Source organism: Colletotrichum truncatum (genome assembly GCF_014235925.2).
Source record: "Colletotrichum truncatum strain CMES1059 chromosome Unknown Contig_0015, whole genome shotgun sequence".
NCBI classification, from domain to species: domain Eukaryota; kingdom Fungi; phylum Ascomycota; class Sordariomycetes; order Glomerellales; family Glomerellaceae; genus Colletotrichum; species Colletotrichum truncatum.
Window position 1 is genome coordinate 186,688 of NW_027222412.1, and position 24,411 is coordinate 211,098.

Below are 24,411 nucleotides of genomic sequence, written 5' to 3' on the forward strand. Positions count from 1 at the left end.
GAGTTAGCAACCTAAGCATGTTCAGAACATGAGGTCACTTGATCAATGTGGATGTAACAGTGAAAGCATTCAGATAGCTATAGCCAGCAAGGCTACGCGGAGACAAAGTAAAGCTCTACTACAACAACCAAGTATTGCGTCACATGACTTGCTAGATTCACGAAGAAAAAGGTGTCGTGATTCCCTCTTCACTGTGACAATCTATTTCTCAAGAGAGAGCGAAAATGGCCAGCCATCGTACCTAGGTAGTATGTAGATAGGAAAGCCATCAGTCAGGATGGTCTCGGCGCTATCACACAGTTGGCACGTATGGTTCACTTAGGTTGGTTCAAAGTTTACTAGAAACATAACAAGGCACCGTCAATGCAAATCATTGAGGCACAAGGCCTTTCCGGCCAACTTCTACATTTTCGGTAAATGTGGTCTCTGGTCAACACATTATAAGGACACTGATTGGCAGATTGAAAATAAAGTCATTTGCCGTATTACCTTTCATTCGGACGTGTGCCCATAGGAACTGGTGTCAAGAGACATCAATGTAACCCCAGCAACCCAAATCAAGAATGCGGGTGGGTTGATATGTTGGAAACTCCGTTACCCATTGCACGCTTGTGACGAGAAAAAAACACAAGCTTAGTAACTACTGCATACCTTTATCTTATTTATGGCTTTCGTTTACGAGCAACAGCGCACACGTTGCATCGGCTTAATGCCGGCGCAGGGTTATTCGTCTCGGGCCAAAGCCGGGAGGCGGACAGATGATCTTGCGAACTACGACTACCACTACAAAGTACTAGCTGCAGCCCACTCATTACAGGATCAGTGATAGTCAAGTCAATGAATTTTTTATTCTTTTGTGATAATTACTCACCCTTATGTGAAAAATAGCAATGAACCATCATATATCAAGCTGTTGTTTTTTTTTTTTGTCGGCGCCACATACTTCGCAACTTTCCGTTCCCTAGCACACACACGCAACCCATTGAACTTTTCTCAAAATGCCTGATGGTCTGCAAATTATGGCACTGGGATGTAGTATCCGTAGTCCCCGTGGAGAAGAGCCAATGGGGCACCCGAACTTCTGGGGAAAGCCAAAGGGGCCCTAGTAACCCCGGCCCCATTCCGCAAACAGACATCCTTGATCAAGTACAACACTATTCTCTGGCAAGTAATATTGAATAATCCGCACTATGAAATGATCATCCGACTAGTATGGCCTGAGCGTTCCTCCTCTGAGGCATGTGCCCTTGATTATTCAGATATCCCGTGTACGGAAGTGGGGATGAAGTCCTGCTGGTTCGAACAAAACCAAGGATACCGGATGGCATCCTATTCCCATTGTATATCCTTGAACTTACGGGTGGAGTTGAGATGAAGGCTGAGGTAAGTTGATAAATTGGTCAAGTTGGCAAACCTTTAAATGCCCGTATTCCTCCTGTTGGCCCCCTGATCGTCTCCCAGCTTTTTTGATTCTTTCATGCTTATGAAGTGCCTATCAAAGTTGACTCGCATAGTCTACTGGCATATATTTTCTCAAAATGCCTCTAATTGATCAAAAAGTCTACGAACAGACCCCAAAAGAGGTCATCTCTTGGAAGATTATTGGATATTGTGCCATTCTCTCTTTTACCGGGGCCCTTCATGGTTGGTGTTCCTTGGCCTTTCGAGCTGACTTTGGATTTGATTACTGACATTACTATTCTCCCATGCAACAGGTTTCAACACTGCCAATATTTCCGGCGTGCTCGCCATGAAACCGTTCAAGTCGCACTTTCTCTTTAACGATATGGATACTGCCGAGTTAGCGAATTGGAACGGTTGGATAACCTCTGTCCTTATCCTTGGGTCTTGTCTGGGCTCGTTGACTTGTGCTCCTTTTATTGAAAGACTCGGACGAAGGCTCTCTCTCGTCATTTTCACCATTCTGTTCGTGGCCTCGGCAGTTCTCATGACGGCTAATCCAGGGGGTTCTGGTGGAAGAATCGAGTTCATCGTCGGAAGAGCCCTTTCCGGCTACGGCTCTGGCGCTGCTAGTGTCGTCGGTCCAGGTTACATTGCTGAAATCGCCCCTCAGAGTATTCGTGGAGGTCTAACCGCACTCTACAACGCCAATACCATGCTTTCAGTTGGCCTCGCATACTGGATCAACTTCGGCTCTTTACAGCACATCAGCTCCACAAAGAACGCACAATGGCAGGTTCCAATGGGTGTTCAAGCTCTCCCAGGGGTTATCCTCCTGCTGGGACTTTTGTTCATGCCGGAATCGCCAAGGTGGCCGATGAATCACGGCAAGATCGAAAAGGCGCAAAGTGTCCTTGAGAACCTCCGCTCCCTTCCTCGTGATCATCCATTCGTGCGTCAGGAGTTTGAGCAAATTCAACGAGGGCTTGAAGACCAGCCAGTTGCACCAGGTCTTAAGGGTCTTATTCGGGAAATACTTTCCGAAAACATCAGAAAGCGGCTGTACATGGTGATGTTTATTCAAGTCGGCTTCCAATTTTCCGGCGGTAACATCATCACATATTACAACACATCTATTCTCTCGTCAATTGGTCTCACGGATCCTTCTGTCAACTACCTTTTCTCCGGCATCTATGGGCTGGTAAAATTTATCGCGGTACTTTTGTACTGCCTATTCTTGATCGACCGTTTTGGTCGGCGAATGGGTCTTTTCATCGGTTCGGGTCTGATCATCGGCTCGCTGACCTACATCACCGTTTACCTGGCTGTTGCAAACCCTTCTGGTAACAACGGTACTGGTAACAACGGTACTGGTCCCGCTGGTTGGGTTGCAGTTGTATGCATCTACATCTTTGCTCTTGGCTATGCAATTAGTTGGGGCACAATCCCATGGATCATCAACGCCGAAGTCTTTCCTACTAAGGTCAGGGGAAGTTGCATGGCAATCTGTATTACATGGCAGTATCTCGTCAACTTTGCCCTTTCACGAGCTCAGCCAAATATGGTAATTACCATGCATTCATGGGGTCCATTCCTTCTTTTTACTCTCTTTACCACTATCTCAACAACATACTGCTACTTCGCGTACCCTGAAACGAAGGGTATCTCCATGGAATCCATGGATCAGCTGTTTCAGATGCCATGGTACAAAGTCGGAAAATCAAGTCTTGCCATTGTCAAATCTCAGAACCTTGACAACAGCACTTCTGATGAGGAGAAGGTTATGGTTGTAACAACTGAGAATGCCGATGGTCATAACACCACGGCAACGGGATTTGAGAGAAAGTAATCTGAGACGGCCGGGAGTCGGTCGAGACATCCATGTATAACACAAATCATTATATCTGATGCTGAAGAAAATAGATTTCGTGCAATCTTAAGCTTGAACTCCTTCAGGGAGCACATCAAGCTGTAATTGCCATGTAATTAATTGACATTATTAGGGCTTCTAAAACAGCTCAGATCATTGGTGATTGATCGTTTTATTAGATCATTTATGAAGCCTAAGAGGCCCAGGAAGAGTCGCTGAAAGGGGCAAATGTCAAGGTTGCTAGTGTTCGGGAGCCCGCTGTGCCGTAGCGGACAAATGCCGATAACACAATGCATCGGCATGTGCCGGCAGGCCGGGCATTTCAGTTCGGCTTTATGCCGGTATACCTAATAAAGCCCAAAAGCCGAGTTGCCAAGTTCCTACGGGTGTATCATCCTTTTTGGAAATCTCTTAAAACCACTTCCCCTCTGAATCCTGTGCATACTCTCTCCTACTACATGGCAAAAGCTCGTCAACAACCTACTATACCTTATGATTTAGTTCAACACTTGCTGCTAGGTAGCTAGTGAGATAGATACCCATAACATAACGTGTGCGGGGATGTTATCAGTTGTTGCATATTGATTTTCAAAGTCAATCAGGATGAATGCCCTTCAATCGCGTGTTGCAGACTATCATTCGTGTTGACTTGACAATGTACCAAGTCATGGCGTAATATCAATACTTTAGTAGTACATGTTCTTCAAGAACAGTTCTTTATCTACCGATTCTCGAATTCGTCCACACTTTTAAGACTCGGGATCCCGTCCGCTCTCCTGTAGATACGCCGATGAGAGGAGTGAGCGAAGTCGTGTTGAAAATGAGCAGCGAGAATTATGGGCCTGTTTCTTGACAGCACAGTGGCAGAAGGGAAGGAGAATGCGCAAGGATTAGACCAAAGCGCCTGTTGCGCAGCCAACGTTACGCTCATCCCCCCAGTCTCACAACACATGCACACACAGGTCATACTAGGACCTACAACGAGGCTTTTGAATGTCCTGAATGTGCAAGGCAGGACTTGCAGGGCGGTGAAACTGAGAGCCAAAATGTGTCTGATATGTGGCCAGGATTGCGCGCATGGGTCCTGGATGACGAAACATTTAAGTATTGTGTACAGGGGTTAGCGAAAAGGGATCCCTATCGTCGTCATCGATGATTGCTTCCAGGAGGCTGTTTACAACAGAATTCTCGACATATGAGCATCAACAATAATCCCAGGCACCTGGGACAGGGTGACATCTGAGTGCAAGCAACTAATCTGCAGTAATTTTCAGCACCCGAGCGCAACGCCTAATCTCCCTTCTACAAAGTCTCATTCAACTGAGGCATATCATTAGTTCCAATGTTTGCCACAAGGTACATGTACCTGCTGTAGCACAGAATTGTTACCCTGCATATGTACAAACCTGCATGATGCGCGGGGTACAGGTAAGGCGAGGCTGATACTTGGCAATCCTGCCCTCTCTTCTGATAAGGCCAGCCTTTGGTGACAAACCCTGTCATGCATCCAGACTTGTCGCTGACATGGCAGCCATAACTGAGCGATTTGCACAGCACCTGAGCGCAGCCTACAAGTTCGGCGGTGAGTCGCTGTGGGAGTTCGCATACAAGGAGCTTGACGAAGCAGGATCATTATGCGACGATGCCTCGCTATCCGAAGACGAGCGGCGGTCCTGCCACAGGCGATTCTTACTTCAAAAAGGCGCCATCGAGCGCAGGCAGGGCGACTTCGCGGAAGCAATCAGAACGCTAGAATACGCCATCAGCGAGTATGGCACCCAAGATCTGGAACATGCGCGGATGCTCGGTGAACTTGGCACTGCCTTCCAGCGACAGGATTCATTCGAGCGTGCAGACGAGCTCTATGCCGAACAGCATGCACTCGCGATCAAACTAGCCGCTGAAGCGAAAGACCAGCGTTCCATTTGGCGTGCCGAAGCTCTCGCCGCCAGAGCAATCGGCTATCGTGGCATCATGGCTTACATGTTGAGCGTACCAGATCTTGACGACGATAGTCGGACGAACCACGAAGGCCTGAATGACGCAATCAACAAGAGCATGCAGCGCGTGACGAGTACGCGAGCGCTGTTGCGGACAATCGCCGACGAAGATGCTGCGTTCCAGCACGAAGTCAAAGCGACGACTTGCATCTGTGTTGCGTTGGATCGACTCTCGCTTTGCTATGGAGCTGCTGGAAACACAGCAGAAGCTGTCAAATGGGCAAGGGAAACTGTGGCGGAAGGCAAAGCCTTTGATCCCACCATGCAGGCTTTCGGCAGATTCTTTCTCGGCCTGGCTCTGCAGCGAAACGGGGATCCGGAGGAAGCCATGCAGCAATGGACCAGGCATGGAAAGGGTGATCTCGAGACAGCCGCCATTGCTTTGTGCCGTCAGCCTTCAAGCGAAACGTTGAGTTATATGAGACAACTTGTGAAGTACCAAGTCCCACTGGATCATTACAACGAACAAGGATACAGTCCTCTAGACTACGCCATTATGGGCGGTAGCGATGCCATGGGAGCGCTCGTTATGCAAGGTCTTCGTCAAGAGTATCTGAGGAATGGGTTCACATCAGACGAGACTGAGGTTCTGATTGAGATGCGCAAAACTGAGGCCGATCGCAGGAAGGAGTATCGATCGATATTTCAAAGATCTTTCCGCCCGTTGCTCCGAACCAGTGCTGCCAAGATAGCAAAGACCACTTCGGACGATCAAGAGGTCTCTAATCGAGCTGAGCAGTGCATAATCGGTCTGCGGCAAGCATATTCCAAGCTACTTGTTGAGAAACAGAGCACGAGATCGATATTTGACGACTTCAAATACATCGAACTATCCGACTTTCGGTCATTGACTAAGCTGCCGCAGCCTGGCAGCTTGGAGGACATGAACACAATTGCAAAATACGTCCAGCGGTTTGGAAGCCTTCCCGAAAAGCAGCGAAATGGAAACCCATATGTAGTTTTCCTATCATACCGATGGCTTGGCAATGGTAAGCCAGATGATGATCAAGGAACTCAGCTCGGTCGGATGAAAGCAGCCTTGAGTCAATTTCTGGCAGTCCATCCATGGCTGAGCGATGACCGAGTGGCTGTCTGGGTAGTAAGTCCATCTTAACAGTGTCTCTCACATTATACATCTCGCCTCTAACAAATATGTGCCCAGGACGTCGGCTGCATTCACCAACTCGACCCAGAAATCAGACAACGAGGCATCAACGCACTGCCATTGATCATTGCCCAGTGCAACGCCATGATCAGTATCGATGACTCCGCCTACCACTCCCGTGCCTGGTGCTCTGTCGAAGTGCTGGTCATGCAAACTCTCCGAGATTCGTATGGGCTACACGAATGTTGGTCTCAGACGTCGTTGTCGTCTTTCGAACGAGCAACGACCAGACCGCCGATAGACGACAAACTGACGGGCTTGCAACTCAGCTTCCCAGACAAAGATGAGCCAACTGTCAAGTTCCTGGTGAGGCAGAGTAAGATTTTAGCTAAGGCGTAAGGCGAGGTGGCAGAACCAGGGATACCCTCACTTAGGTAAAACTCACCGCTTACAGTCACTCAATTGACTACATATTCAGACCAGGACTGCCTTGCAGGGAATAAATGCCAATCGTTATATAGATCTGCTGTAGCACTAGTAGTTTATTCAAAGCAATGCAACCACACTCATTATGTCACTCATGATCTTATAGTTAATGTGTCACGAGGTCTGCCGTCGATGTTGTTTGAATAGCATGTATTCTGGCTCTGTTAGCACCCGTCACCCAGGTTTTAAGATACCGAAACAGAAGGTACGAGCTGTAGTAAAGCTTTGCTGAGGAGAGAGAGACTTATGTGGCGAGGCACGAGATGACAGCTCCCTGGGTCCGCGTTCATTCTCTTTCGGATGCGGACGCTAAAATGAGACCGTTTATGGGCACCAAAAGGGGTGCTCGAGGGTTGCTTCTGACCTGACTTTGATGAGTGAGGGCAGGAGTAGTAGTTAAGTCGGTGACGACGAGTGAATATCTGGTGTTGTATGTTTTTGGTTTTGGTTTGTAACCTTTTAACAACGTCTTTTGTCCAAGAGCGTGCTTTGAATACGTCGCTTGCTCAACTGAGAGTGTCATCATAGTTTGGGGGTTCGGTGAGCCTTTGTCATTCGCAACCTCCTCGAGACAACAGCGCCAAGGCTCTATGGGCAGCTGTGGGTAGTAAATGGACATATGTGCAATTAAACATAATGATAAACAGCAATTTCAAATGCTCTGTCATATCAACGACAAATTGTCAGTAGGCGTCCCAAGTCGACCCAAGCTTATGTAGTCAGTTAATGTGTTGAAGAAGATTGCACCAATATCTGTTGTACATTCACTCTGTAAGAGGATAAAGCACTAGTTTAGTGCAAGCTCATTATCAACTTGATTACTTCAAGAGCTTCTTCCTCCATGCTCCCAGAAGCAAGCTGTACTTGTAACTTAACATACCGTTCTGGTTTTCCCAAACCTCTGAGCTCTGAGACTATTATAACGACTAAGTCTCATTATCAAGAGAAGTCTTGGGCGAAGGAAGAAGGCTATGGCCATTGTAAGGCAATTTGTGCTCGAAATCTTCAGCCCTTTTGGTATGAATGTCCTTCAAAGAACCTAGTAGACACAATTGCATAACAGAAATAGCCAAGTGGGGCGAGTGGGTGACGTAATGAGGGGTGAATAGGAGTTGAGAGACGTGGTCAGCAACTTGAACCTGATGCAAGCGAGCCTTCCATGCGCCCACGAACTGGACGCTTTTCGTCGTGTTTCCGACGGCGTCAAAGACACGAGCATAGTTTATTATCTTCCATCATGACCACACGAAACCTCAATCAGACTTGGAGAGAGGTTGTCTTCCAGCAATACGCCTCGGACCATGCCGCCGATGTCCCCTTCCCTGTTCGCTACCTCATCAACGCTGATCAGTGGCATACGGATATCTGGATAAGAATCCCCGAGAAGATTGACGTATCAACCTTTCGCCGGTCGATACTTAATTTTGTCGTTGCCAGACGCAATCAGGACCCCGTTTTCAGCGACAAGTACATTTCAGTACGGCCGCGTGTGAGTCCAATCGCTGGCAGCAGTTCGAATTTAGCGGTGGAAAGGAAGCGTCGAGTTGTAGACATGGAAAAGCCAACGAACAACAACGATTCGAGTATATCTCGCAACGAAGCTGAGGGTTAGAGTTCTTTGTATGGGTTTTGTGAGCAAGAAGCCCATGGCGAAACACTCGCATGTAAGATGAGAGCTTAATAGCAATCTTGTAGCTGGTCGCTGCTTTGTATCGAACAGCATAATGATTGAAGGCCTTGCTTGTCTGGTGATCAGAGTCTGGTTTTCAAAACTCCAGCATCAGACCAAGGTCTCGACTTCACTTCGGATAGAACATATATTGCTATCTTTCATCATTAGGAAACAGCACGCATGGCCACACTTATTGTAGAACACGAGGCTCCTGATCGCTTAATGCTTACATGCTTACATGGGTCGAAGCAAACTTTTCATCGTCGCCTGAGGCTATCCATGCCTTCTCCGCTTTTTGGTGAGACTGCCCGCATGGCTTCATGCAATGCCAGCTTCGTGACTATTGCGCTTCATTCGTGTATCCGAGGAACTATTTATTGACGGTTGGATATTTTACATCCACCGATGTGCCTTGAAAGTCAAACATTAATCATCCACTATACTCTTAGAAGCTCTCAATACTTTCGTGGTTACAGGCACAAGACAGCTGAGATGAGAAAATAATCTTTGGTGATGTGATTTTTGCAAGCCGCGCGAAACGTAGCAGGTTGAAATGGTTCGTTTTCACAGTACCAAGGCTCAAAAATGAAGTGGTCTCGCCTTTCGATGACCTTCAACCCTTGGCCTCATATCCCTTGCACCGCTAGCAGAGTATTTGTATGCTCTCATTCTATAAATGAGAGTTGGATGCCATGCATCTTCCAGTTCATACGTCAACGTTGCTGGTTTTCTTGTCAAGCAGGTAGCCACGGTTCAGTTTTTGACATTGCTATTGTCTTCGAATTTCTTAGACCGTTGAATACTGTCAATCACAGCCACGAAGTAAATTCTTTGTCCGCTTCTTGTCGACATGACTGACAACTAAACAAAAGTAAAAACCACGAAAGAATATGGTAATCCTGGTTCTTCCAAATGAGCAGAAATTGAAAGACTGGCTGTCAGAACAAAGAATCGTTTCCGAAGGCATGTGCCAAACTCCGGTGGTTGATGCTATTGCGAACGACCTAGAATGAAAGCATTTGGATTTTTGACAAAGCTCTGCCATATGTAACAAGCACGTTTAGGCATCCTTCCAAAAATCATCAGAAATATCAATGGTACCTTAATTTTAGGACGTAATTTCACCAAGGCCTGAGTTGGAGCATCGCCATTTAAACATGGCGTAGGTAGGCAAATAGCACATCACTACTCACCATTCGTGCTCAGAAGAAGACTATTTCAGGAGTTCTCGATAGGAACTCTGAAACTAAACAGACCCTCTGGCAACCTAAAGCCATCACCCAAGTTCATATTTGGAGCCCGTGTACATCATCTTCATCTGGATTCTATTCAACTTGCTTTGTCTGCCCACTTTTCATAATCTTTGTTTATATCAACATGAAAGGATACCCAGAATCTTGCTTTCTGCACTGCCTGGAAAGCCTCAAAGCTATTTTGGGCCGCTCATCCACTGAGCCCTTTGCATTATTGGAAAGACTGAACCTTCAAACACTTAAATCATGCACGTAGCCTTGGCTTCTGGGTTCCAAATGGAGGTTTACATACATCATACAGCAATTCTAAGCAATTCCTGGGCCGGCGTCAAACACTATCGACAAGCGAGTTTGCAATTTTAACCGATACGACAGCAAGATAATGCTACCAGTCGATAAATCGGAGTTTCCTCAACTCGTCAAAAAGTGCCTTTGTGGACAGTCGATCGATCTGAAGCCGTCGAAAATCAGACGGCATTTCGCGGTAAGGCATTGCTACTGTTACGACTGCAAGGGGGTATTTACGAGGCACTTACACTCAACCACTAAACCTTCGCATCGCATCGGCACGTACCTCGTCTTCCCTCCCCAGACCAACGAACTTCCTCCAGTAGATACCCCTGTTCATTCCCCTCGGGATTCTTGCGACAGTTCCAGCGATATCAAGCTCAGCCGCCTTCAAACTCCGGGGCCTACCGCGGAGAGTAGAAACACTCCAACTCGGTCTGGTATGTTCACTATTTGGTGTCTGATTGGAGACACGGATGACTCTGGCGAGACTGTACCACTGTACGACCCAGATTTGGCTCCGTTCTGCAACGTTAAGCTCTCGTTGGAGCTTGCCTCGATAAATTTCAATCCTTGGGTATCACAAATCAAGAGGTGGAAGGAGGCAAAACGGTTTGAAGGCTTCATGAAGCGTGATGATGCGCACCAACAACAGATTCACCAGTCTCTTCTGACCAGCTTGATTGCAACGGCATTTGACGCCAGCGAGGCCAGCGGCGCAATTAGGACCTGGGAAGAAGTCAAAACCGGTCTCAAGATGAGGAATTTGCACGCCGAGTTTGACCTCGATCCTGCCAGGGGTTCTCTCGTTTTGGTTCTCATGGATACTGGGTTTCCGACAAAGTCGGCTATAGGCGATCAGTATGACAGCATTGAAGAGTATCTCCAAGTGATTGGTTCAGGATCCGACGCGCGCACGATTGCGTATCCTAGCAGGGACGAAAGGATGGTTTCGGAATACAAACTGCAGGACATCCGCGCTCTTGATGACGTCGCGCGGGAACAAGGGACATGGAGACCGACAACCTGCTTCGGCGTCGGCGAATGCGCACTGGTGGGTGTCAAAGACATAATGAAGCGGGCGTGGAGCTGCTCTTCTGTCCATGTGGTAAGGAGCGGCGAGCATGCCTCGAAACTCACTTGCCACCAACCCAAACGCCGCCGCAACGGAAAGCAAAAGACGACAGCGACCATAGCCGGCGAGGATGATGATGAAGGGGTCTGGTTCCATCAGGAATACGTCGAGATGCTGTCGAGGATGGAGCTGCGCGTGTTCATCGCCACTCGGCCTGACCCGAATGGTTTACGGGGCCTTCGTGGGGAGGTAATCCGCGTGTGCCTTACCGAGCTTGGGCGCAAGGAAGGCATCATTGCCACTGAGGCTCTGGATGATACGTACGAGAGTCTTGGAATAACGAGGGAGGCAGCCTACGCGTTTTCCCTCGGCGTTTTCGAGGCTCTGCGGGACCCCCGCTTCGGATGGTCAGCACGGTTCGAGTCGCTGGAGGTGGGCTGCCGGCTTGACATCTCGATCAGGGAGAACGGGGGCCCCTTGTTTGTCAATGAGATAACGAGGTGGAATGGGTCTCACTATTTCTCGGATTACTGCACTGGCGAGCCGCATGCGCTTATTTGTAATGCGTTTGCCAAATCTTGGGCTCGTTATGTCAAGGCTATGGGAGAGGGAGTATGATAAGAGGTGAGCGGTGGTGGGGACTTCGACTTCGCAGGGGTTGAAACGAGTCAACAAATAACGCTGTTGGTAACCTATGCCGTCCTATTTAGGTGGAAGTTCGCTCAGTTGAGGCGTATCACGAATTCTCCTTCTCCCTAGCCCTCCCAGTATATTTAGCACAGTCAAACAGAAAATGGGGGCACTGAAAAGTTGGGCTTGTCGAGTTCATAATGATATTTATTCAAAATCCGCAAGAGCCATTGTGCAGCCAATCTTTGGTTCTGAGAGAGTCTAATTTCCAATTGTGCATCCAGGGACTAAATTCGAGAGATGGGTTGTGGCACACATTTACCGAGTGTCGTATACGAGGAGGTTGTCCGCGGTGTCATAACAATGGGCCCTGTAACTCTATCCTAGTGGCCGTATTGGAAGTGAAGAGGCGGTTGGTTATGTGTTTTCATACACACAGTGACGAATGCGCGATCTTTTAAGCGCAGCATGCAATGTTTGAGCTGGTGAAGCGCTCAAAGTTGCAGCCCTCGCAGACGCAGCCGGTACCCTCGATGGCGCAGTGGCCGCGGCCGCACTCGGGGCTCCAGCCGAACCCGGTCTCCCAGCAGTTCTGGGCAGCCGCCAAGGCTGTGATGGCACTGAGCATGAAAGCGACGGAGAACTTCATGTTTGCTGGCTTGTTAGAGCGATGATGAATGTGGAAGGTTGTTCGTGTGTAAGGTGAAGTAGGCTGTAAAAAGCTGGTTGCTGTTGAGTGTTGGCGTCAAGAGACAAAGAACATGAAATATGGGGCGAGAAGCCCGACATTAAATAGATTTGATAGCAAACATGATTTACTGCTGAGCGCTTTTGTCCGCCACTGCATGGGGCACTGTCGTATCATTCCGGCTATAGGAACTGTTGCCCCTGATTGCCAAGATGCAGACTAGGTGGAGAGGTAAAGATGTACAGGAACGTTATAGGTGCGATGTGAATCGTACACCTGGTTCATTCGATTTCTACATTGTCTGTCTGGCTCCCGGGGATAACCCGAAGTCCATTGGAGCAGCTACCACATAAATGGTCAGGACTTTATCGTCTTTTCATTGGATGTGACGGCTAGGACCCCTTTAGGGTTATGGCTCCGAGTCAACTTTCATCAAAGATGAACTGCCAAGGGAAGATGATGTCGTAGGGAATGCGACGCCGGCCGGAGATTCGGAGGGGTAGCTTGGGGGAATACTGGGGCCCACACGGAGTAGCCCCGGCCGAAGACGGCCGAGCATCTGGGGCAAGACGGAGTAGTCCTCGATGTACGTCAGCCAAGCAGACTGATCAAGCAGCCTCGTGGGGCACAGCTGAAAGAAGGTTTCGGGAGACGATCCAGAAAGGAAGATGGGAGCGTCTGCAGGAAGCAAGAGTTCTGGATGTTGAAGTTGCTTGCATTGATCTGGGGGTTCCGGGGACTCCGGGTCCGGCAGTCAAGGTGGAGATGGGCATGGAAGAGCAATGTTGGGGTATCATAAATTGATAGGGATGGTTTGCATGGTAAAACCTGTCATTCAAGAGAAAGATGTAGGAATGACCATGTCGGGGGCCATCCATGTATGGTTGGTTCTGATTCTGTTGGTTCTTTTACCGTCCCATAATTAGACTTTATCAGATCCGCAACTCTCAGAGAAGAACAAGTCTACTACGTAGTAGATGTGCGTGCCTATCTATTTAGGCTATTTTGTTTTGCTTATCGGTCTTTCTCATCCTTTCAATATCGTTCTCGGGTTTAACCTTTTGTCTTTCCAATGCAGCTTCCCTGGTTTGTAAAATGAGAGACGAAATGGGTAAGGTACGTTACAGAAACAGAAAGAGAGAGACTGGTGAGGAAAGAAAAGGTAGCTAGCCCCCTTCCATGGGAGAAATGGTAGTCACGTGGAAGGCTTAAATGAGGTGACAAGGATTGAGGTGGTGTTGGTAGGCGGTGAGCAGCGGTGAGGGGGATGGGATCATAAAGGTTGCGCGGGGTTGATTGGCTGAGACAGATGTTGGTTGGCCAGAACCAACACCAACGCGTCGAGGTGCATAGGCGATGCTAAGGTTGACCAATGAAAAGCCGGCGCTTTGGATGTGATGGGGCTGTGACAAACGAACCAATGAAAGCATGAATAGTGGGACCGTTGTCGCTTACTGGTTCCTCACCCGCTGTCAATTACTCGGATCCAACGGCGCCACGTGCATTTGTCTTGAATGAGCGCCTGACAAATGAAACGGCGAGGCAAGAAATAAAAAAAAAAGGAAGGAAACAGGGAAGGTGGTACCAAAACCCGAGGACAGGTAAGGACGGAGCCGCTGGAGCACTGTAAGAAATAGCATGAATACGTACACGTACCTACCTACCCACCTACCTACCCTGGCGATGTGGTTCCCCCTCGTTCCTGCCTGTGGTTTTGTGGTGTCCCGCATCATCATGTCATGGGCGCCAGTGGCCTCAGGTCATGCAATTCCCTCTTTTTTCGGTTCTCTCCTGCCTCGTTCTGTTCCTCCACTTTCTATCCACTGCCTGCTTGTTTACCGGGGGTCTGTCTCCGTCTCCAATCTTTTTTCCCCATCTGCTCTCTTTTTTTTCCTGCAGCTCTCGTCCCCCTTTTTATTTTATTTTATTGTTATTTTTATTTTCTTCCCCCCCCTAGTCTCTCTCTCTCTCTCTCGCCTTGCGTTGCTCCCATCCTCTTCTTCCACCCACCCCCCAATCCCTGTTTCTGTTGTTGGTTCTGTTGGTTCTACTTTGCATTTACACTACGCTTGGTTTTCTCTCTTTTGATTGTTTATTCTTTGCATTTTTTCTGCCGCTCGTTGGGAAACCTGGCAATCCTAATTGTCATCGCAAAGTAACCAAATCTAACCAACATCTCTCTCTCCACGTGTCATCCCATCGGATCCTCTTCCATTCCATCCCATCACATCCCTTCCCATCCTTTCCCGTTCCCGTCCGTCCCCCTTCTGATCCCTTCCCCCTTTCTATTATTCCCCCCCCTCTTCTCCGCTCTACCTTCTCCTCGGGTCCCTTACCTTACTCGCGCTACGTGCGTCGACGGTGCGCTGCGCTACCCACGATACACGCACACACACACACACACACACACGCCTCCCAGCGCGCGCGTGTTGGTCGTGGAAGTGTGAAGCGGTCGTGTCTTGCCTTGCCTTGCCTCTGCCGTCGCGCAAGCAAGGGGGAAACCAAAAGTGAGACATGATGCGGATGCCCGCTACTCCCGTCGCCGCCGCCGCCGACAATAACTCCGTCGAAGCCTCCAGCACTCCAGATTCACGGTCAACTGCTGCTTCTCTCACCGCCACCGCTGCTGCCGCTGCCGCTGTTGTTGATAGTGCTGCTGCCGCCGCCGCCGCTGCTGCTGCTACCGCTACCGCTACCACTACCTCTAACTCTGCCTCGCCTGTTGCTTCGAATTCAGCTTCAGCTTCAGCTCCATCTCAAACTCAAGCTCAAGCTCCAACTGCTGTGCTCCATGACGCCGCGTCCGACGGATCCGAACCTTATTCGTCTTACTCAGCAGGCAAGAGGACCAGCATCGAGCCGCGCCATTCCACTACTCACCGCCGTCTGGCCCCGGCGCCGCCACCACCGCCGCCATCGTCGACCAACAGCCGCCACAACGACACCCTCAGATTTCCGCCCTCGCCGTCGCCGACGCCATCACATCCCACACCGTCCCATCCGAACCTCACTACCATCAGTAGCACCAGCAGTACCTATAGCTCCTCTAGTCACACCGCAAACTCCAACACCGATAGATCATGTCGCCTTCCCGCCCCCAAGCCCGGCCAGTGCCCCGTCATGGCTCTGCAGAATGTCCTGTGCGACGACGATGATGATGATGTAGAAGCTGCTGCAGACGCAGCACGCAGAACCCTATCGCATCCGAGTCAGCCGCCTACTCCGCCGATTTTGCATGATGCATCCGTCGCCATGTTGCCGGTACCACCGCCTGTCCCCGCAACCGTGCCGTCCCTGACCCTGAATCCCATCCTGTCGGGTCCGGACCCTTCCGACTCCATGATGGTGACGCGTCCGAACCCTTCCCATGTCGTCATGACCACCCGTCCGCAGATCCCTTCGCGTGTTCAGCAGTCTGACCCTGGCTGCAAGACCTGTCAGGTCCGCAAGATGCCCTGCGATGAGGGGCGTCCGACCTGTGAGTTTCCTCCAATGCTTCATTTTGCTTCTGCTTTTTTTTTTTTTTTTTAATAAATCCTATTTACACAATAGATAAAACTGACATTTTCGCACAGGCCAGAATTGCATGCGCATGGGCATCCATTGTTTGGGCTACTTCAGCCCCCCGAGTCATGCACAGCTTCAATTGTTACAACCTACGGACCGGTCCGTCCCGGGACCATCCATGACCTCCAGCGCTGGCAGCACCGGCGTCAACGCCAACGCCAGCCGCCAGGAACAAGAGGAGTACTTGTATTTCCTCCTCGACCACTACCGCCATACCAAGCGCCACTGCATGTGGGACCTCATCACCCTCGACTTCAATGAGCACTTCAAATGCAAGATGCGCAAGGAGGCCTTGCAGATGATCAAGAGAAGGCGCTTCAAGGACAGGGAGTAAGCAATGCCACTTCTCTACCCCTCGCGCAAGCTAACTGTCCGCCTAGAACTAGAGACCCCTCACCGAATGATGTTCCAAACCCCATACCACGCCCCAAGGCGAAGCGCGGCCGACGTCCAAAGTTTAATCCGGCGACACTATCTTCGAACGTTAGGGAATCTGGGCCCCAATTAGGCACGGGTTGAAGACTTAATACCCTCCCTTTTTTTTTTTATCATTTACTTTATAACGGTTCAAGTCGATAATCGGCAGAGCTTTCACACTACATGGTTGCCGCCAGTCCCAATAGAGGCATATGCTTTTCGTCAGCAGCCGAGTGCTTAACTCAAGATTCATCACGGTTACTGATCTCTCCTACGAGCTAAGAAACGTTTTTCCCAGCAGCGGCAAGCACCTCTGCACCTTTACCTGGTGGCTGCTGACTGTGCGAACTCGTTTTCGGGCTCACGGGGTTGGTCTTGGAGTGGTTAGTGTTCTTTGGCGTGAAACCTGGAGAAACACCTGCACATGTATGCTTGACGTCAGTTCTGGCAAATGCAATTGGGGCGGTTGATATGCGGGGCATGGGTTGATGCGGCGTTTTCGGTTCTGGCCCCAGTTGTTTAGTGGCGCCCGCAGCACCCCTCTGCCTTCGTGAACGACGCAAGACGCTTCACAACAGCAACCATGTCTTCAAGGGCTGGATTCAGCCCTGGACGTAATAGGATATCTCTGGATACATTCTCTACAACCTCTGGTTTGCAGCCACGAGTTCGCCCGTTGGATCAATCCGCCGCATCCGAGCTTTGATTGCTATGGGACGAACCGACGGCAAATGTAGTTTCCTGGTGCTGCTGCCAGCTAACAGATCACAATGCAGGGTGATCGTGCCTTCGATAATGATCAGCCCAGAAGAACTCAGATACGAGGTTGATGGAGCGACCGGCTCTGGTCGGTTGAGAAACCTGCAATCCACCGCTGGACGATTCAAGTCTCACACATGTGCTTGCTATGTGTGAATTGTATAGGATGCCGGTCCTGAGTACTATCGTGTCGACTCTGCGCGCCCAGTGTGCTGTCACTGCCGCTGATAGGGACGGAAGCTGTCGTACATCATCTATGGGATGAAGAGCATCTCGTTATTCACTCGGCGTGCTTAACGTCTCGACCGCGGGGCTCGGGTTAAGGGCTATCCTTATAGAATCTGTATGGAGACCTTGGAAGGATCCCATCATTCTCAGTCGTGCAATTAGCCCAAACGTGACAGATGATAATAATACCATTCAATTAGAAGTGATTTAAACAAATCCCTGAGTCATGCTGCACTGCCAATGCAATCGGCATGGCCTCTTTAGCCAACAAATGCCGCTTTTCTGTCAAGCGCAAACCAACAATGGCATCATTGTTCTGCCATGAACCATGTTTCGAACGGTTGACCAAATCAAGGCGGACGCCAAGATCCACGTCGATTAATAATAAACATTGCCAAAATCGGAATACATGGCCAGGGGGGTTTTCCTACAATTCGGTAAGGAAACTGTTGACTATCCCCGGATGATGAACTCAGCCGGCGGAAAACGGCACCATCACCCCCCCAAACGCTTTAGGCGGAACGTCACAAGGCGACTGTCCCGATTTGGGAGAGCAAGTAGCTACGTCGGCCGCTGATTTCATGCCAGCTCTGCATGGCGGCCACACTCATTGGTGGAATGAAGAGTCATCCATGAGCGTCGGCGAGGCTCACTCGGGCGCAGCTTTCAAAAGTGGTAAGCGGAGACGCGAGGACACGTTGGAGCCAACCCTCACAGCCCGAACAGGACCAGCCAGCCTAGCATGAACAAGGCAGGTAAATCGGGAAGAACTGGAGAAACCGTTCGAGGCAAAGAAAGGCGCATCATCTCGGTTGTCGTCTAGCGTCTTTAAGAAGGGGGGGGGGGGCCTTCTTTTTGGATACGCTCGTTCCGACGTGATTGGCTCTCGTGACGCACTCTTTGCGGACTTCGGCCCGAGGCAACTCTGTCTGTTGGCCTTTGGTACTCCGTACACAGGAAATTGATTCGAAAAAGATCGATCCACTCATGGTATTACCTTTCGTGCTGCTTGTTGGTTGCTGATTGAGGCGTGATTGGTGTGTGTAACCACCCCCCGCAGTTGGTGCAGGGGTTGAGAGCAAGTACTGGATCTGGTAGGTGTTGGTCTGAGATGGCAAGCCACCGACGTTGAGATCACGGACCGATTTTGAGGCTGAAGATTCTCGATGAACCAACATCACGTCGTTTTAAGCCCCATTGGAACTTGAATTATATAATTGACTGGAGGGGTCGCATTGGGGGTTGCGGGTTTTTTTTTCGATATGATGTGGCGAAGGACCAACTCCTGGACCGTCCACTTTGGAAAAAAGAATAAACCCCTCTCGAAATTGATGGCGCATTGTGAAATGGTTATCGTTGCTCTCTCAGTTACAGCATCTTTACGGCCGTTTCCAAAGACCTGAACCCGGCACCAACTGACGATGCCCCCATAATGACGGAGTTTCCGACCAAAGCATGGTGTCACTGGAGACCGGGGTCCGAATCGTGACCAACCAACACTGCGGCCCTCTCAGCGTGACTGTCGTTGGCTGGCACTGTTGGTACCTGTTGGAACCAACAAGAACGAGATTCGAGACAATGATTCGTCCAAAGCGATGCCGAATTACATCCTAGAACCCTGACTTGTTTCTCAGCCCTTTTTTTTTTTTTCTCTTCCCCATCGGTAGAACCCCAAAGTACCAACACCCGCGCCACCAACACGCACCACACACACAAAAACCACAGTTGGCCCCTAGTCTTTGTTGGTGCCCGGGAGAGAGAGAGAGAGAAAGAGAGAGAGAGAGGACAGGGGGCAAGGAGCCCCCCCAAGTTGCTGCTGGTGTTATCCGCAGCAAAAAAAAGCCCCCCCCCCCCTCCAAAGTCGCCCTCTACTATCGGCCCCCGATGCCATCCCGTCGTCTACTTCTCGTCGGACCACGGCGCCCAAGACCTTCCAACAGGGCTGCCCTTTTTGCGACGACGATAAAACTGGAAAATTCTGGGTCATTTTGCCGGGGCCGGTCTCGTCGCACTTTGGGCCGTCCAACGTTGTCCTCCTCTCCCCCCCCCTCTCTCTCCAGTATCGCCAACTGTTGGTCGAACTGGTCACGCTTCAACGTTTTCCATCGAAAGAGGTCATGGGGGTGGGGATTTTGTTTTTTGTCGATTTCATTGATCATGGTCTGTCTACTGTCTTTGAAGTTCATATATTAGGATCATTGGCATTCGAGACGAAAAAGAGAGATACTACTAGATCATTAAACTACAGCTCTTACATTGGATCTCACTCTACACTACTGCAACTTCTCTCGACCGTTTTTCTTTTTTCTTTTAACTCTCTCTATAGAGTTTTGAACAGCTTGCAGCAAAAGACTTAGAATCATTGTCTTCTAAAAATCCCGGATCATTCCATTATCACTTTTTTGCGTAAGGGCTTTAAATCAAATATGGGTCGTGGAATTTTGGATAGCTAATGAGACGTCTTTGATAGTTCCTGGCTGTTTTTCCAATATCAACAAGATGCCCGAGAACAGCTCTTCCCCGGCACCCTGCAACTGCCCCCGCTACGAAGCCCCTGACGCGGACGGCAAGACTGTCGTGCTGCAGTTGCACGTCGACGGCTGCCCGAACAGCAGCAGGACTCCCGGCGCGCGCATGTACAAGCCCACCAAGATGAGAGCCAACAGATGAGTTGCAAGCGGGTGTGTTATGAGCACAGGTGATGGGGTGACGGAGTACGTAGGGTTGGGGGGTTGGGGGAAGGATGGTGCAGTGCGTGTCATAGATGATTTATATCAAGCAATTGAAGATTTTACAGAGATCAGTATGGGGTAACCCTTGATCTCGTTTCTTGAAGATGACGCTGTAATGGTTATGTGACGTTTTGATACTTGCGATTAGTGAGTGAATTGTGTTGATGTCTGAGATGGGTTCCGTTTTTGTGTCGTGGATGGCTCTCCTGTACTTTTCGTGATTATGCCATTCCAACTTGCGAGTTTCAGTGTGAAGCACGAGATAGGGTAACGCTTGGTGAGATCCGTACTCAGATTGGTATGTGAATCAATGCGAATAACGTTGTTCGCTGCTTTCAAGCATCCTAGTCAACACGCCTGCCACTATGCATTTTACCAAGGTTGCTTGTTGTGCTTGCCAGATAGCTTCCTCGTCGGCTTCGCGACGGATCAGTACGTGGTATGTAGCCTCTACGCAATGAACCCGCGGCAATCAGAAAACTATCGGTTGCAGTGAGTACCCGCTCTCTTGCTGGGTCATGCCTGTCAAGTACGCGGTAATCGAGCCCTTTCCAGCTTGTCGACCTTCGTCGTGGAGTCGAGATATATCCATGCATGTCCCACCGTGCGGCTTTTTATAAGAGATACCAGTTGAGCGACTGGCGGCTTACTTGAAGTGTCGCAATGGCTGGAAGGGATCATGCTCAATGCCTTGAGTTGTAGTATGACTACCTACAGACCTCCCGAGCATACGTGCTGGAGCGTTTTGGTGCAGTTTCCAACGCCGTGAGAAGAAGACATCCCGACTGCTGCCTACCTAGTACTCTTAATCGAGCCAGGGACATTCCGAGACGGTTCAAGATCAATTCCAATATTGGAGATTCCCGCGACGCGAGTAATGCAACCACTGCAACCTTGCTTCCGCTTTCGCACGCTTGCCCCAGCGAACTAATCCTGTTTTGTTATCCTTTTCATTGGAGCCCCCCGGGGGCGTGGTGGTGACCAACCCGCAACTAATTTGAGATCCCCTGGCATGTGGATCGTTTGCTTTTCCGCTTCATTTTGTCTTGGGAAGAGTCAAAGATGACCTCCTGAATCCTTCTCATTTGTTCGCTGTCGTTGTCCCGGCTGAATTGATGCGAGAAGACGGTGTAATTCAGACTGTGGTGACTATGTTGGGATAACTGTACGGTAATGTCTAGAATGTCGCAAAGCTGCCTTTACATGTCAATGACTTGTTTCGTTACCTTGGGACCATGTTATGCTGACCCGGCACTGGGTGCATACTTCTAAAGCTGGAGTCGACTGACCAATCTACTTCTGTCCGGAAAATCAAGAGGTAATATGGTATGTGAAAGGTCAAATTGAAGATGATTCTTCAGTCGATGTAATTAAGACCACTATTCACCGGAGCTGTGTTCTCTACGTCAGTGGGAACTCTTATGCGTCATCTGTAGGCTCTTCCAGTTGCATAGATTCTTCTTCTCAGGCCGAGAGTCACCTTGTATAGTGATGAGCTCAAATTCTCCATCTTATACTGGAACCTGACAATGATTGGGACCGGCGTAAGTGCCCCCGGATACTCTTGCTCAACCGTTGCATTGCCACTGCAACCCGTCGAAGCACAGTGTTCGGCTTAGTAGCCCAGTGTTGTTGATTGCAAGCTTTTCGGTGCCATTCTCACGATCTACAGAGACTAGGTCTAGAACTATCTGCTACAGGCATGATATGAACTTCGTCATCTTCTTGTCTTAGAGTTTCTGATTCGTCGTGTTTCGCATCTAGTCGACTACACATTGAAACGATTGAAAGAAACGGCGTCCTCAGCGGCAGGAATCCTTTGAGAAATAACACGTCTGCTCAAACCTCTATTCATTCCAGCATGACAATATGCCGATAAGTATCGGATTAATGCCTATCTGACTTATATGTGAGGCTATATAGGCGGCTGTCACTCCCATGAGTACTGCTTAAATCTTGGTAATATACTGGCAGACAGAGATAACTCCTAGGCAAGTGCAACTACTACCCGATATTTATGTCTCCATACAGTCACTATACAGCAGTGCTGTTCTTGCATGCAGTTTGCCACGAAACCCACGAAAACTGCTGCACCACAGTGCCATTGTACCCAATGTCGATCCCCGTCTGAGTCGTGTTCAGCCCTCCAAGCGGTGTCGCGTTCCACCCATTCTTTGGCAACCCATTCACAGGGTCCTCAATGAAGGCTAGCCACAGGTCCTGCATCGCCTCACTGACTGCGAACTCAAACTGACTTGAGCTTCCGCGAGCAATATCATGCGTCCCAAAGATGAGAGGCAGCTCCGCGGAGTGGAATGCTCCCTGGCCTCCAGGCATGATGTTGGTGAAATTGCTCGAGTACATGTATCGCCATGTCTGGAGGCCGGCTATGTTGCGGAGACCGGTCTCGTAGTGCGCCGGACACCCGAACAGGTTATCAGCAGGGACGCTATTGGTACCGTCGGACGGCGGAGCTGGAGCGTTAGAATTAAAGTTCCACTCATCTCGGGTCGAGCCAACAATCGCAGGCTAGTAAATATCTTAGTAACATCGTCCACGGACATTGACTGGGTGACTCACGCCTTTTGCAACCTTGCCACTGAGTGTTCTCTCTGTATAGTCCGAGAATTTGGTTCTTTCGTCCACAACGACGTTGAAAGTTAGGTTTCCGACCTGGTTGAGATACTTCTGGATATCTCGGAAAGGAACCTTTCTGAGACAACCCAGCTCGTCGTCTCCTTGGCACCCCAGCCCAGCCGCCAGCGATGAAAAGCTGGAATGCGTCGTGTCAGCGCTTCCGATGGGGATGAACGGAGAACCGGAGTTTTTGATGAAGGCAGCGGCGATGGGGTCATCAGCGTATGCGTATTGGTAGTAGGACACCGATGCGGCGCCAGCACTCTGACCCCAGAGAGCGACCCGCTCTGGATCGCCACCAAACTGAGCGATATTGTCCCGCACCCATTCAACTGCTAATCGTTGGTCCAAGAGTCCAAGATTCTGTTCCTTGGGATCGAGGCCTGCGGCGTTAGGGAATCCAAAGAGTCCAAGGCGGTAGCTGCATTCGAGTTAGAAAATAGACGGACAGCAGACCATGTCACCTTGGGCCGGACGAACTTGATGCCAACAACTATATGCCTCTGACTTCGCTGTACCCACTGTGTAGGAATCTGGTAGGCAATATCACCTCCTCCCTTTCTCAGAAATTAGCAGCGGATTGACTTCGATGACAAGACAGACAAACCTCGACAAAACCTCCTCCGTGGATCCATACAACTACCGGAAGAAGCTCACTAGTCGGTGATTCAACGTTGAAAGGCGTCCAGACGTTTAGGTAGAGACAGTCTTCACTGGTGCTGTTCGGTCTGATGAGGAACTCGGCAGCCCAAGCACCACCGCCTGCTGGCGGATCGGTCTGGGGGCAAGAGGGGCCCTGAGTTGACGCGTTCAAGTTTCCGAAGGCCTGCTTTGGCTGGGCTGGAAGCCATCGCTGCTGATCAACAGGAGGCTCGCCATAAGGGATCCCGAGGAACTGCGCAACCGAAGGTGCCGAAGGGTCTGTGAAACCATTGACCACTCCGTGCTTTGTCTCGATCCTCGTGCTGGCTAAAGCATTGGTATCTTGGACGACAAGATTCCCCAGCGCCGAGATGGCGGTCAAGGCGTGAGAAGTTCGAAGTTGCATGATTGAGGAGGCGTTGCCCCACAAGAACTGAAGTACTGCCTCCATCCTCACGCTACCATTTTATATTATTTCAGTCTTGGGAGAGCCGGTGGATTTGCCGTATGATGTCCAATTCCCCACGCTTGCGGGGTAAATAAACCCGCTTCGGTTGGCTGGCAGTTGAATTTCCTCATCTACCAGTGATGCCAGTGTAGCATTCGGTGCGCGCTTTTTGAGGGGACAGTCTTACTCCATTGGCTCTGCGTTGACATCTCCAATGACGTACCGAGTTTCGGCAATGAACTAGTGGGGAACTGTGGTCCTACGCCAGCTTCTGGTCGCTGCCTACGGCCATGGACGAATTTCTCCACATGAACCATGTTGTGGAGGCCAAAGTAAAGGGTAAATAGCTGAGCTTCTGGAGACTTTCGTAGAATATCCCTTCAGTTCGATGTTCTTATGGAATTTGACCCTGCAGATGCCGCTAGCAACTCATCTGATCGTATGTGCGAACACAAATGGTCGTTGCCGAGAAACGTCAGGGAATTCTGAGTGATCAACATCTTACCGCAAAAA

General features: G+C 49.8%; 7 protein-coding genes across 7 annotated transcripts; 5 read left to right on the plus strand and 2 right to left on the minus strand.

Annotated features, from left to right (window-relative positions):
• Positions 1–1,538: 1,538 nt before the first annotated feature.
• CTRU02_215335 (sugar transporter) lies at positions 1,539–3,250 on the plus strand (the record flags this gene model as incomplete). The annotated part of the gene is made up of 2 exons (XM_036731527.1): positions 1,539–1,644; positions 1,716–3,250. The coding sequence occupies 2 exons, from the start codon at positions 1,539–1,541 to the stop codon at positions 3,248–3,250; spliced, it is 1,641 nt and encodes a 546-aa protein (XP_036576735.1).
• Positions 3,251–4,795: 1,545 nt separating this feature from the next.
• On the plus strand, positions 4,796–6,775 carry CTRU02_215336 (uncharacterized protein; the record flags this gene model as incomplete). The annotated part of the gene is made up of 2 exons (XM_036731528.1): positions 4,796–6,370; positions 6,434–6,775. 2 exons carry the CDS (start codon positions 4,796–4,798, stop codon positions 6,773–6,775), a joined length of 1,917 nt encoding a protein of 638 aa, XP_036576736.1.
• Positions 6,776–8,099: 1,324 nt separating this feature from the next.
• On the plus strand, positions 8,100–8,474 carry CTRU02_215337 (uncharacterized protein; the record flags this gene model as incomplete). The annotated part of the gene is made up of 1 exon (XM_036731529.1): positions 8,100–8,474. One exon carries the CDS (start codon positions 8,100–8,102, stop codon positions 8,472–8,474), a length of 375 nt encoding a protein of 124 aa, XP_036576737.1.
• A 1,695-nt stretch (positions 8,475–10,169) lies between these two features.
• On the plus strand, positions 10,170–11,768 carry CTRU02_215338 (uncharacterized protein; the record flags this gene model as incomplete). Its single annotated transcript, XM_036731530.1, has 1 exon — positions 10,170–11,768. One exon carries the CDS (start codon positions 10,170–10,172, stop codon positions 11,766–11,768), a length of 1,599 nt encoding a protein of 532 aa, XP_036576738.1.
• Positions 11,769–12,237: 469 nt separating this feature from the next.
• CTRU02_215339 (uncharacterized protein) lies at positions 12,238–12,429 on the minus strand (the record flags this gene model as incomplete). The annotated part of the gene is made up of 1 exon (XM_036731531.1): positions 12,238–12,429. The coding sequence occupies one exon, from the start codon at positions 12,427–12,429 to the stop codon at positions 12,238–12,240; it is 192 nt and encodes a 63-aa protein (XP_036576739.1).
• Positions 12,430–14,985: 2,556 nt separating this feature from the next.
• CTRU02_215340 (C6 finger domain-containing protein) lies at positions 14,986–16,554 on the plus strand (the record flags this gene model as incomplete). Its single annotated transcript, XM_036731532.2, has 3 exons — positions 14,986–15,946; positions 16,044–16,365; positions 16,416–16,554. 3 exons carry the CDS (start codon positions 14,986–14,988, stop codon positions 16,552–16,554), a joined length of 1,422 nt encoding a protein of 473 aa, XP_036576740.2.
• A 5,651-nt stretch (positions 16,555–22,205) lies between these two features.
• CTRU02_215341 (chlorogenic acid esterase precursor) lies at positions 22,206–23,901 on the minus strand (the record flags this gene model as incomplete). The annotated part of the gene is made up of 4 exons (XM_070206439.1): positions 22,206–22,700; positions 22,752–23,229; positions 23,289–23,365; positions 23,416–23,901. 4 exons carry the CDS (start codon positions 23,899–23,901, stop codon positions 22,206–22,208), a joined length of 1,536 nt encoding a protein of 511 aa, XP_070059878.1.
• Between the last annotated feature and the right edge of the window lie 510 nt (positions 23,902–24,411).